The sequence below is a fragment of the Hypomesus transpacificus genome, chromosome 19, assembly GCF_021917145.1.
Source record: "Hypomesus transpacificus isolate Combined female chromosome 19, fHypTra1, whole genome shotgun sequence".
NCBI lineage: Eukaryota > Metazoa > Chordata > Actinopteri > Osmeriformes > Osmeridae > Hypomesus > Hypomesus transpacificus.
The window spans coordinates 14,453,174-14,464,132 of NC_061078.1; the positions used below are offsets into that span (position 1 = coordinate 14,453,174).

The 10,959-nt window shown below is 44.4% G+C and overlaps 2 protein-coding genes across 3 annotated transcripts in view; one reads left to right on the top strand and one right to left on the bottom strand.

Moving 5' to 3' along the window:
• Positions 1 to 3,271, top strand: part of adam10a (ADAM metallopeptidase domain 10a) — a 52,036-nt gene extending 48,765 nt beyond the window's left edge. The window contains exon 16 of the mRNA XM_047042608.1: positions 9 to 3,271. Coding sequence (XP_046898564.1) covers positions 9 to 112 — 104 coding nt within the window. The 3' untranslated portion in view covers positions 113 to 3,271. The remainder of the gene's footprint in view (positions 1 to 8) is intronic.
• On the bottom strand, positions 1,322 to 9,904 carry lipca (lipase, hepatic a). 2 transcript variants are annotated; one of them, XM_047042610.1, is made up of 9 exons: positions 9,623 to 9,904; positions 8,530 to 8,714; positions 8,096 to 8,275; positions 7,824 to 7,941; positions 7,425 to 7,658; positions 6,428 to 6,670; positions 5,574 to 5,688; positions 4,656 to 4,874; positions 1,322 to 3,925 (listed from the first exon to the last, which is right to left on the bottom strand). In XM_047042610.1, the coding sequence occupies exons 1-9, from the start codon at positions 9,702 to 9,704 to the stop codon at positions 3,802 to 3,804; spliced, it is 1,500 nt and encodes a 499-aa protein (XP_046898566.1). In that variant the 5' UTR covers positions 9,705 to 9,904; the 3' UTR covers positions 1,322 to 3,801. The 2 variants fall into 2 exon arrangements, with proteins under 2 accessions (XP_046898566.1, XP_046898565.1); XM_047042609.1 differs by having other exon boundaries at positions 8,530 to 8,717; positions 9,623 to 9,903.
• Between the last annotated feature and the right edge of the window lie 1,055 nt (positions 9,905 to 10,959).

The following is a 10,959-nucleotide window of genomic DNA, read 5'->3' on the forward strand; positions in this document are numbered from 1 at the left end:
CTCCCCAGGCACCCTGAAGAGGAGGAGAGCCCAGCAAGCCCAGGCCCAGGCCCAGCAGCAGCGCCACCGCCAGCCCAGAGAGAACTACCAGATGGGCCAGATGAGACGCTGATCACCCCCCTGGGCCCCTCTTTGCCTTGGTTCTTCCTAGTGCCTACAGTGGGAACACTTCACTCCAAAGAGTTACCTGTACCAACCATGGCAACAACCCAACCCGCCCACCCGCAAACTTTCAAACTGGCGTCAGAACTTATTCCAGTGGACCAGGTCGTCCGGTCCAGGACCTAACAAACGTCCTCAGAACCACAACCGAGGGGGGCAGCCAGGCTGTGGTTTGTTCAGACCGCTTTGACAGAAAAAAAAAAAAAGAAGAAAAGAAGAAAAAAAAACTAGAATGAAAAAAAATATACATATATCTAACGATTTTAGTTCTGGGTGAGAGACGGGACGAGAAAATCTTCAGTTGTTCTGTGGTCTTTATCTTTTTCTTCCAAACGCTTCTTTTCTACCGGAGCGCAGAGGAGAGTGGATGTGCATGGTGGCAGCACCTGTCTTCCTCTGTCCTCCTCCTTCTCCTCTCCTCTCTGAAATGCTGCCCTCTGGAGCAGGACAGCAGGACTGCAGCCATTTTGGTTAACACTGCCACCAGGGCCAGGAAGTCAGACATTGGAGTGGAAAAATACTTATTTTGCTTTTGTATTTGTTTTCAATCAAAGCGAGATGAAAAAAAATATATTCAAAAATCGCAGGCTTTTTATTTTATGTTCTTTCCGCGTGCAAATTGTACAGTTCTTACGATATCGTTCTTTCCTTGTATCACATGCAATTTTGATTTACCTGCTGTCGAAGATTATTTACTGTTTTAATTCACTTTCTCAGGATTAATGAAACGGCAAACAGACGTTAGTAATGCAGGGCCCGGTGATGATCTTTGGTGTAGAAACAGCCTTCCCGAGAAGTCTACATCAGCTGCATGTCACACGCCGGAGCCTTCTCTGTTCTGTGGTACCTGTGCGGACGGTCGTCTGTCCTTTAGGGAGTAGTGTGGGGCGTGAGAGGTGTGGAGGACGCTGCGTCAGACGAAGCAGCGGTGTGAGTGACGAGAGGGAGATGTGGAGAGGGGCGCCACACGGACGCTGTGTTCCACCCGTCGGGCTGCTGGAATGTTTGTAGGAGCGAATGTGATTGGATGTAGCCGGTGGGAGGTGTCATATACAGCTTTCCTTCTAGATGCAGAGATGAGATTACATTAGGCTGGAAATAGCTTTTTTTTTTTTTTTTTACCTAATCGTATGACACATTTTTCTGTTCGATTGCTTTGCTTTTTGTCTACGTCCATCATAGAACAACCACTATATACAGCAGATGTTCTCGTCTGTTGATCATTTGAAAGGAGGACAAATGAGGACAGGGGGGGTGGAGGGGGGATCACCAGAGCTTTAAGTGGGGCGTGCTGGCTGGTGCTAGAACCTACGACTGCTCCCCTCCAATAGCGCGTATCATCATATCCCAGCAGTCCCAGGGCCTCGCCCACAGCCGGGGAGCTGACTGGTGCATGGAGGGGCCAGTGAGAGCGAGCAGTCACACAGCACTGCCCTGCCACTCTGGGGACGCTCACGCTGGCTGCCCACCCTGAATGTTGCCATGAGCTACCTTACACGCTCAGCCCAGTGAGGCTCATCTGGGTTAGGGTCAGGCCAGCTTGAGAAGCCCCTCTTCATTTTTGGCATGTTTTAGGTATGTGATTAACGGCTTGCCAGATGAAGAACTTGGATGGCTTTAATGTGATTGTGGTTTTTAAGTGTATTTTTTTTTGGGGTGGGGGGGGGGTTGATTCTGTTTTTTTTTGGGGGGGGGACAACTGTTTGTTGTTGTTGGAGGAATTGTATTGATTGATGAATCCTTGAAAGTCACTTGTTGTGACTGATGTCTGGCGGATGTTATATCTGATAATGACATTTAAAAGGGCGACATCATTAATCAACTCTTCTCAAATCATCACTATTCATTCCTCCAACACCCCTTTTCTCACCCTTTTAATCGAGTGATATGCATGTCCTTCACCTCTCCCAAACGAACCCCAACCAGATGGACAGTTGAAATGATTAGACCCTTGGATGCTTCGTCTTAGCCTTCTACAGGTAAACATAAAGACATCAACATGTGCCTGACTGGAGTGGGCCCTGATCCCTTCTAAGCCCGTCACGGCACCACGGTCTTTAGGTCGGTGGAGGGTCAGCGGCACTCAGCCAGCAGAGAACAGTCAAGGTCCAATCTTCAACTCCCAGGGGAGGATATCCAGTCAGGCTGTCCTGAGGACCTGTGGAAGAGAGGCTGGAGGGAACAGGTAGGCTCTGCCTGACCTCAGCTCTCTCCAGACCTCAGAGGCCTGCGTTGCTGTCTGCAACCAGTCGACTCGACTTGAGGAAGGGAGAGGACTGGGGATATGCCCACTTCCTGTGTTCACTTGTTGTTGATTGTCAGGACGCGAGTGGTCAAAGTTGTTATCCTGTCACCACGCCTTCTGAATAGTTACTGGAGAATGAGCAAGTCTGGAGCTAACCCTGTTTTTTAGTTCTAATACAGTTGTTATATGGCTATGTAATAGATACATATCTATTATCAACAGTACTAGGTACAAAACAAAAGACAAAGTGTTAAGACCAGCAGGCCTCCTTCCCAACAGTGGCATACAGAGAGTGAGATACACTGTCATGATGACAGGGGGTCCATGCCATGGATCAATGTTCAATATCTTTAAGAAAGCTTGTCAGACAAAGGCAAAATCGTCCTTGGATTCCAAATTGTATTTTCTTTGTTCTTTCTGTTTGGTGGGAATGGGTTTCTGTCTCTGGGTGATAAGGAATGTCATCATCTTCAGCATAAGTGATGCTCATTTGAGCTTGATCCTCATGAATGATTCTTCTCTGATTCTTTTCTTTTAGTTTCTGTGGTATGGTTTGGGTATGAGGTGTATAGGGGAAATTCTCTTAACTAGATTTGTTCTTTCTCATACACTGAAATGTTACGAGTGATTATAAAATGAAAAAAGTAAAATACTACTGTCTGATTTAATGTCCACTGTGTTTTATACAGTATACTCCATTTGATTTTCATTTGTTGTTTTAGTTATTTTTCAGTTTCAGCTAAATTAGGCCTTTTTTTTTCTTTTTTTTTTTTTACAAAAAATGCTAAAGGTATTGTCCAAAGTTGTTGTTCTTTTTTAATTACATGAAATGCATTAATAAAAATAGACTTGATTAAAAATGCATACCGGAATCGCGATTTCTAATTGTTTTGGATAGTCGAATTCCAAAGCCACCAAGGTCCTTATAACTTGGTACATGGAAATGAAAGATCATTCTTGGTGCTTACCAAATAATCACTTCCTTTTTTTGCAATATTGAGAATGACTGTTCATTTTTCTTCATATCAGTTTTTGCCACAATAATTCACATTTCCTCTGTTACTGTCATTTTGACTAAAAACTTCATAATAGTTCATAAGTGCCCAACCTTCCCGTTACTCTGTTCACTGGTGCAGTTAACGACAATGCTGCTTCAAAATTCCAATAAATAGGTAAATCTTGAATTTATTGCCAATATTTCTCAAATATTGTACATAAATGAAGGTGAATACGGTATTTAGTTGAAAAATGGTAAATGACAATTATACAAACCAAAACAGCAATGAACAGAAGAATACCAATCGGCCAGGTAAAGACTCAAATTGAACCTTCATCAGTTTCCAAGTAGTACATTATTACGTTATTTGTCCTCATTTAAACAGGGAGCGTCAAGTCTAGGCATGGATTAACTTCTTTTTTCTACGCTGTTTTTGATGATCTTCTTTGCAACGGACGAAAACTTCTTCTTGTGAGGGTTGAACATGCTGCCCATCGTTTGTCTTGGCACAAAAGTTTGTCCTGGGAAACACGTTTATACAAGGTTAGGGAATATAACTTTTCGTTTTTTATGTAATTGTACAAATCAACATTTAGTTAGAAGACCCACGTATTTATTCATGTTTAAACATCCACTAGAGGGCACCAATGACCTTGAGATAATAGGCAAGTTGGTGAGGGTTCAGTCTTGAACTACTGCACATTTTTTGTAAAATACCAAATAAACATTTGATAATTCATGGTTTATAAACTCTAAAGTAGCAATTAGATTGCCATTTATTGCACACATTGTATTGTGTTTCTTAGTTTGCCGGACTGCTCGCATAACTCCTGCAGTGTTCTGTGTGTTTTGCTTCTTGCAGCCTTTGAACTATGCCAATAGTATGTGCAAACATGGGTCAGGGTAGGTTCAGAGTAGACTATGCCCCACTTAGACAGAGGGAGCCTCTACTAGCTGTGCTTTATTACACACTTTATTATGGGCACAACTGTTTATTTCCAGTTAATATTGTTACATAACTGGAGCCATCGTTTGCATCCTGTATCACAGTTGTCTAATCTTTCCATACAGATAAAGCAAAGCCCCTCAGATCTACCAGCAGAGTGACTAACTAGCCAACTGCAGGACCGAAGACCTACATTAAGCAGACACTTCTCCTGTACCTGCAACTTTATAGCCTTTCCTCATTGATATAGGGAGATGGGATTCGATCTCACCTCATCCTGACTGTTGTGTAGAATGGATACCTACCTCTCCTGTGTCTCTCCGTCCTTGACGCTGATTCTGCCCACGGTGAGCTGGGGGCCCTTCCCCCCGCCCCCCCAGGGCATGATGGTCTGCATCTTGTTCCACACATTCTTCCAGACAGCAGTCCCATCCCAGCGGAACTTCAGCATCATCAGATCACCAATTCCCTGGTCCAGAGTGATCAAGAAGGTGTAGGTCTTATTCCCTGAGATCTCCTCTAATCTGAGATATGGTCAGGGAGAGACAGACAGAGAGACAGAGAGACAGAAAGACAGAGAGACAGAGAGACAGAGAGAGAGAGAGCGTAATTAGTTGGTGCTGACATGGTAATGTGTAAGTAATTGAAGTCAGTTTGTGACTTTTTCACACAATGCACAGACATTTGGTGCCTCATTGTGAGAAGAAACATCTGTGCATTTTAATGCGGCCCGGATAGTTTGGGATCTTCTCCTTCAACGACAAACACCAGAGGGAAATGGGCTCTCTTCATCCCTGGCCACAAGTGAATAATTCCACACTTGCACTATAGCTGTAGCCTACAAGGTCCCACAAGCATGTGACTTTGCTCTTAGATGCATGTGAGCCATTACAGATATGAAAGGACAGCACTGGAGAAAACGTGAGGAAAATTCAGGGTAGCAGGAAGAGTATTCCTTTGTGATGCGCACAGAAATCAATTATTGATTTACCCCTCTCCATTTATAGTAGTCTTTAATTCAGAAGTAGAAGCTGTTTCCATGTTTGTCGGTTGCTACTCTAGATACAGTAGATGTACAGTAGAGCCGAGGGTTTCTATCCTCTACAGAAGCAGTGCGGTCAGGGCTGTGTACTGGATATGTGGTGGCCTAAGCACATTGGCCTGAGGGCAGTAAAGCAGGGCGGTCCAGAGCTTTGAACCCGATGATGTGGCGCAATACGTACAAACTGATAGGCTGGTCTTCGCTCTCCTCTTTAGTCCCAGTAAGGGAGATGGTGAGAGAGGGCTCGATCCTCTCTATCTGGTTGACAAATTGAATCCTGAATTGGTAATGGTAAACTGTTGGGGAGGAGGGTGGAGAGAGAGAGAGAAGTTATGAAATAGGTTTCCTGGAATCAGGATTTAGCAATTTGGTTGTGGTTCAGTCAGAGTCTGAGAGGAGGACACGGAGCCTCAGCAGCCAGCATGGTGGCTGCAGCCCAGTGAGAAACCACATCTACAGTTAACTAGCTAATTGACTTCAGAGGAGCAGAATCTTTAAAGTGGCTGTTATTGGCTGTACTCCATCGAAAGCAGATTAAGTCTTTTTCAATAAAGCAACAGTCTCAGATGTCTAGCTCCATTACTACACCCAACCAAAGTTCCTCACTTTAGTGACTCAAGAAACGTGTCTAATTTAGCTGACTTTGCCTGGACAATATTTCACTTGAGGGGGATTGGCAGGGCTGTTTCTGTGAGATCCTAGAATCCAGAATCTACATTCCAACACGTACCTTTTCACCCTTAAATGACCCTAACTGGATGGTCAGGTAGCTAAAACATACCTCCCATTATTTTCTCTTCAAGGGAAACCGATATAGTACATGTGTATTTCACTTTTTCCTATTACGTTATGTGTTAGTCATGTGGTGGGTGTTGGTGAAGGTCTCACATTTGTCAGAGCATGAATCAGTAGTTTCTGAGGATGTTGTGACATTGGAAAAATACATGACAAACTATAATGGGAACTAAGTTACAAGGTCACTGTTCTCAGGATGTGTGTCATGAGACAGATAGAGGATCCTGCAGGCACACTTACGTTTGTAAGGCATCTGAGAGCGAGTCTTCAGATAAAACTTCTTGCTGGTGCCTGTGCGGACCCTCTTGATGTCGTAGCCAAGTTTGTTGCAGCGGTTCTTGCGACAGTCTAGGCAAATGCCCTTTCCAAAGGCATTGTCATCACTGCACCTGTAGGCCATGCTCTGCTTATCTTTGTTCAACAGGGAGTCGATAAACAGGTGGACTGAACGCTCGTGTGCGCATTTCACTGACTGCTCAAAACCTGGGAGAGGGTGGGAATGAGGGGGAAAACATTAAAACCATTCAGTCCTTCGCCAATGAAGACTTCAACAGATAGAAAGGGATGGGTATCTTTTGAATAGATGTACAGAATACCCCCCCCCCCCCCCCCCACGCCCAATATAATGCTTTGGATAAAAGCATCTGCAAATGAACACATTGTGTGTCAGATAACTTACTTTATCGTTATCTGAGACTGTTGTTCCCAAAGTTCTACTGACAATAAGCCTGTAGACAACCCTGCTAATAATTTATATCTGGTCATTATTTAGAGATTGATGTAGTTATCCCAGAAATAGATCTGTCAGTGTTCTGTCACTTTCCTATGGAGAAAAATAACATTTCTTTTTAGGTCTGATAGGAGGCAGTCTGGCCCTACACAATCTGTCTGTCTGCCTGTCTGTGTCTGCGTCTGCCTCTGTCTGTCTGTCCTATAGAAAGCTGCTAGCCTGGAGGGAATGCTGACTGACAGGCCACGCAGAGACGCAGGTGGCTCATTAACACATGAGGATGACAGATGCTTTAATGCACCCCTCACTTTCATGTCAGGAGTATTTTGATGGGAGCTCCCTAAATCCTAGCATCACTGGCTGTTAACAATAGGATATCCAATTCTTATTCGTCTTGAATTGTAGATGAGATACCACTTGACACATACTTTTTACGTTCCCTTTTCTTTGGAGCGTAATTTCATTCCCCTTTCACAGTTTCCTCTGAGCTTCCATTTCTACACATACCCATGAGTCCATATTGAGTGATGTGGTCGTATAGGTTCTTAAGGTGGCATCCTGGTTGGAATTCGCCCCCGTTGGGGTAGAAGTCGTAGTGTGCCACAGGCTGCTTGATGCCCACACTCAGACCCATGCGCTCCTGGGTGAAGGTGTGAATGGCATCCACAAAGTGGGCATCATCAGGGGAGAGTCTGTCCGTGGAGGACATGCCCTCAAACAGAGGCCCTGCTGGGTCCAGCCCTGGACAGAGTGACACACCACATCACAGGCTTGACAGGGATAGGGAACTCGTTTCCGCATTACAAAGCTAGCCAATGGATGTGAACGTTTCATTTTCATTTATTTCGAAGTTCACTGGACACCAAGCAAGAGTGGCCCTCAAACATTGACTAGATTGAGCCTCACCAGTGATTCGTCCTAGTTTTCCTGCCCCTCCCAGGTAGCTTCCTGCAAATCCTGAGATGTGAGCACCAAGGCTGTAGCCAATCAGATGAACCTTCTTTGCAGGAAACTGGTAGTACTCCTGACAAAGACATAAAAAGGTCACTCTATCTGTCCTTGAGAGAGAAAACAAAGACAATAGAGGTGACACAAACACATCACAGACATACGAAACAACACAGAACACAACAAAACATGCTGGTGGTCTACAGTTGAAGTAGTCTATAGCCTCTCACCTCCAGCCAGTGCAGCAGATGGGCTATGTCCAGGCCCACAGCCCGTGTGTTCTGTGCTGCTGTGGGGTAGTGCTGATGGGCCAGAGACAGCCAGTCAGTAATGACCACATTGGCGTCTCTCAGGCTGGTCTTCAGAGCTGTGGCCAGCTTGGGAACCCAGCTCTCCATCATACCATCGACCTGGGAACCAGAGAAGCTAGTTTTAGTCGGAATCTTGAGGATGTTTATGCCTTTCTCAGCTGGTTGCGGATCTCAGTGGTCGAAAAAAAAAAGACTTGACTTCTACAGAATTGCTTCTTTGCAGGAACCTCCTGTGATGTCATACCCCATAGCCATCGGTCACATTCGGCTGACAGAGAAGTCAGCCTTCTCCCTCCTAAGGTATCTAAGTTCCTGAGTGGTCCAGGGCAGAGAAAGCATAGAACAGGCCGTACCGACCAGCCGTGTGTGATGATGATGAGAGGAAGACTGCTGTTGAAGCCGCAGGAGGTCAGAGTGTGAGGACGGAAGGACTCCAAAGTGCAGGTGTTGTCCATGGAATCTCCCTCGGTGTACAGCCTGAAGACTGCGCTGGGTGTATGGGGCCTCTTCATTCTCAGGTCAGGATGCTGCTCAGGATCTTCTGTGGATACAATCCAACACAGGAATGAGCAGAATGACGATAACATGGAAAGGTTCTGCCCCGTTATACACAGCTTATCACTTTTGTTTGAATTGGGGAAATACAAATTATGCACACACATACATATCTTAGATTATTGAAAGGATTAGTCAGACTTTGCTTGGCAGAGCTCAAATAAGAACTAACATTGATTCTGGGATTGATTCCACTATCTAATAGCTTTGCTAATTGATTTTCGGTTTTTGTAAGCCATGACAAATGTTTTCATGTCTAGGCATGGAGAAGGGATGACTTTCTCAAGTATCTCTTTCTAGTGTGAAACATATGCTTCCACCTGGACCCTTTCTGCATGTCAATGTTTTAATGATCTTGACAGCTAACATGAAATTCAAAAATAAAGCCGTTTTAGTAACCTGGATCAGTCTTAGCAGTGACACACAGTTTGTTTGTTTTAGACAACCAGGATCTAGTAAAATGTCATTGTGTTCTCAGAGGCTGTTACATAACTGGACAGGGTTGGCAGCTCAGCCACAAGAGCCATAATTGATCTTGAATATCAGGAATGTTGTCAACAAATAGTTTATTTCAGCCCTCTCTGTGTTTTCTTCAAACCCTAATCTGGACTCAAATGTTGCCGTGCAACCAAATGCTATCCAAATGCAATTTTCCTGAAGAAAATGCACTTCATGCAAAAGGTGCTCAATCTGAACTAAGCATAAGTGATCACAACCCCAGTGGTTTCTGAGCAGATATTCACACACAAAAACATTGGTTAAATTGGTCTCTGCATTTCCTGAAGTCAACCTCACGTACCACTTTAGCTTGTGTATTCCTGCAACAGCCAGACAAGTAGTCACAAACTAATGGTTCCCCCGCAGACATGCTGAATGTGTGAAACCACTCACCTGCTCTGTTTCCTTTGATTCTTTTCCCATCGGCCAGGTGAGAAGTGAGCAGCAAGGCGCACAGGATTCTGAGCCCAGTCATGGTGGCGTCACAGTTAACGCAAGACTCTAGATAATCCCTCCAAACACTCTGCTCAGCTGGGCAGGATAGGAGAGTAGCTGAAAAATGCTAATAGGGCAAGAGTTCTTGGCAAAATGAGAGCCCGCAAGTGAGAGCCCTTCTGGGAGAAGCAGGAAGAGAAAAGGGGTTTCAGGAAGTCAGGGAGGGAAAGAGAAGAACGCTCTGTACTGTACAGAGAAAATAACAGGCCTTGGTGAGGGGACTGAATCCACTCCTGATTGGCTGTGGTCCCAGTAGTCCCATTTCAGAAGATTGTGAAAGGCTGGAGGTGGATGTGGGGAGGGGGAGATCAGGGGGAAGGGGAGAGGGGTGTGAGTGTCACTGTTGGGTCACAGGAGCTAAGATACCAAATGGCCTCAAGCCTCTGTTAAAATTAGAAACGTATAACCTTTCATGTTCAAACCATCTTGTCCTTAAAGGTTAGGAGTGTAATCCATGTTATCATTCCCCTTTAAAGTTCCATTTGTAACTTGTAGACTTAGGTGCGAAAGTCACTCACAAGGCACTCTGCTGTTTCTCAATACCTGTGCTTTTGTGTCTGAGCTTATCTCAAGTGCTGCAATCAGGTTCTTCTCAGTCGCATGTGTTGATTATGAAGTAGGCCAAGCTCCTCATGGAAATTAAGCTACATGAGACATGGATTATCAGTCTCACCTTACCTACCCTCTTCATTGTAAAAATTTTTTTTTAAATCAGTTGAACAATCAATATATGCTCAACTTGCTCAACTTTTCTTAGAATATGGAGACTTCAGCTAATAACAAGGAGTCAATAAATTGGTTCTGGCTCATAATGTACCTGAACCTGATTCTGCCTTTATTTGCATTGGTTAAAATCCAGTTCTCACAAAAAATGTATCTTGTGTCTTTAATGTAGTTAAAGGGGTCATCGATTGCAGAACCAAATTTACCTTGTCACAATTGAATAACGACAGTTCAGTGGGTAAAATGGACATAGAGTGAACCCCAAAGTCCATTGACACCTCTTTCCTATGTACATTTCACAATAAAAAAATGTGGCTGTAAAATGGTAGGTTGTGAAAAATCCCCAGTTGTGATGTCACAACGGGGGCTCCACCTTTTTTTGCTCTGGTCTGTACCTTAGTCACGTACACCCCAAAATTTGCTGGGCGCTGCTCTGTGTACTTCCACGGAATTACAAAGAAGAACGTTTTTCAAGGATATTGAAAATGGACTACGGTCGTAAATGCAGTGTT

What these genes read in the sequence shown, in the direction of transcription:
- lipca (XM_047042609.1), bottom strand. Translation starts at nt 9,704, where the DNA reads ATGACTGGGCTCAGAATCCTGTGCGCCTTGCTGCTCACTTCTCACCTG. An exon ending in AAAACTAGGACGAATCACTG is followed by an intron (nt 7,659 to 7,823) that starts GTGAGGCTCAAT and finishes CACTCTGTCCAG; the next exon opens with GGCTGGACCCAGCAGGGCCT. An exon ending in GACGGAGAGACACAGGAGAG is followed by an intron (nt 3,926 to 4,655) that starts GTAGGTATCCAT and finishes CGTGTTTCCCAG; the next exon opens with GACAAACTTTTGTGCCAAGA.